This window comes from Wasmannia auropunctata, unplaced genomic scaffold (genome assembly GCF_000956235.1).
Source record: "Wasmannia auropunctata unplaced genomic scaffold, wasmannia.A_1.0 LD327814.1, whole genome shotgun sequence".
NCBI lineage: Eukaryota > Metazoa > Arthropoda > Insecta > Hymenoptera > Formicidae > Wasmannia > Wasmannia auropunctata.
The window spans coordinates 1-707 of NW_012035076.1; the positions used below are offsets into that span (position 1 = coordinate 1).

Below are 707 nucleotides of genomic sequence, written 5' to 3' on the forward strand. Positions count from 1 at the left end.
TTAAAAACATACGTAATTTTACGTCTTCCTCAGTAAGTCGAGATATTACAAATCCGCTGGGATATAAACGTATTGCTTCCTTTATACATCTGTCTAAATATGATAGACTTTGAAATGATTTCATAGTAAATTTCCCTCCATTCTCTTGCATAACAGAATCGATTTCCTTTCTGACACGATTCTGTGTCAATAAAATGTTCATTAAAATTACGTTTTTTAGTATTATAATGTATTAATATAGATAGAAATAATTTTGAATACTACGTTTATAAGATTTAATTTAGAGGCGTTTTGATTAAAATACTCAAAATTTACATATTATATAATTTATAAAATATAAAAAAGTTTGAAATGTGTACTTATATACATATTTTTATATTTTATATACACAAGTATATCAAATGTACTTCTGTTCATACAGAAAAACAAATTATTTATTGCGTTTTCAACTATAATAACTTCTTGAATTATTGAAATTAATAAATTGTTTCTTTTAAGGATGGTGCTTATTCAATATTAAATACCTGAATGTCTTTATGCTCAGCTAATAGTGCTAACAGAAAGCTTATAGCAGTCGTTGAAGTATCATGGCCCTATAATCATACATGATATGACTGATATGCTTCGATATATATATCTAAATAATGTATAAAAGAATGAAGATAATTTTTATAAATGCATACCCCAAACATAAAAGAATCAATCTC

At 25.0% G+C, this 707-nt stretch overlaps 1 protein-coding gene across 1 annotated transcript; it reads right to left on the reverse strand.

The window, feature by feature from the left end:
* Positions 1 to 12: 12 nt before the first annotated feature.
* On the reverse strand, positions 13 to 701 carry LOC105460138 (cytochrome P450 4g15-like; the record flags this gene model as incomplete). Its single annotated transcript, XM_011706582.1, has 3 exons — positions 684 to 701; positions 525 to 593; positions 13 to 181 (listed from the first exon to the last, which is right to left on the reverse strand). Coding segments are annotated over exons 1-3 (247 nt in total), but the record flags the coding sequence as incomplete, so codon positions are not given.
* Positions 702 to 707: the final 6 nt, after the last annotated feature.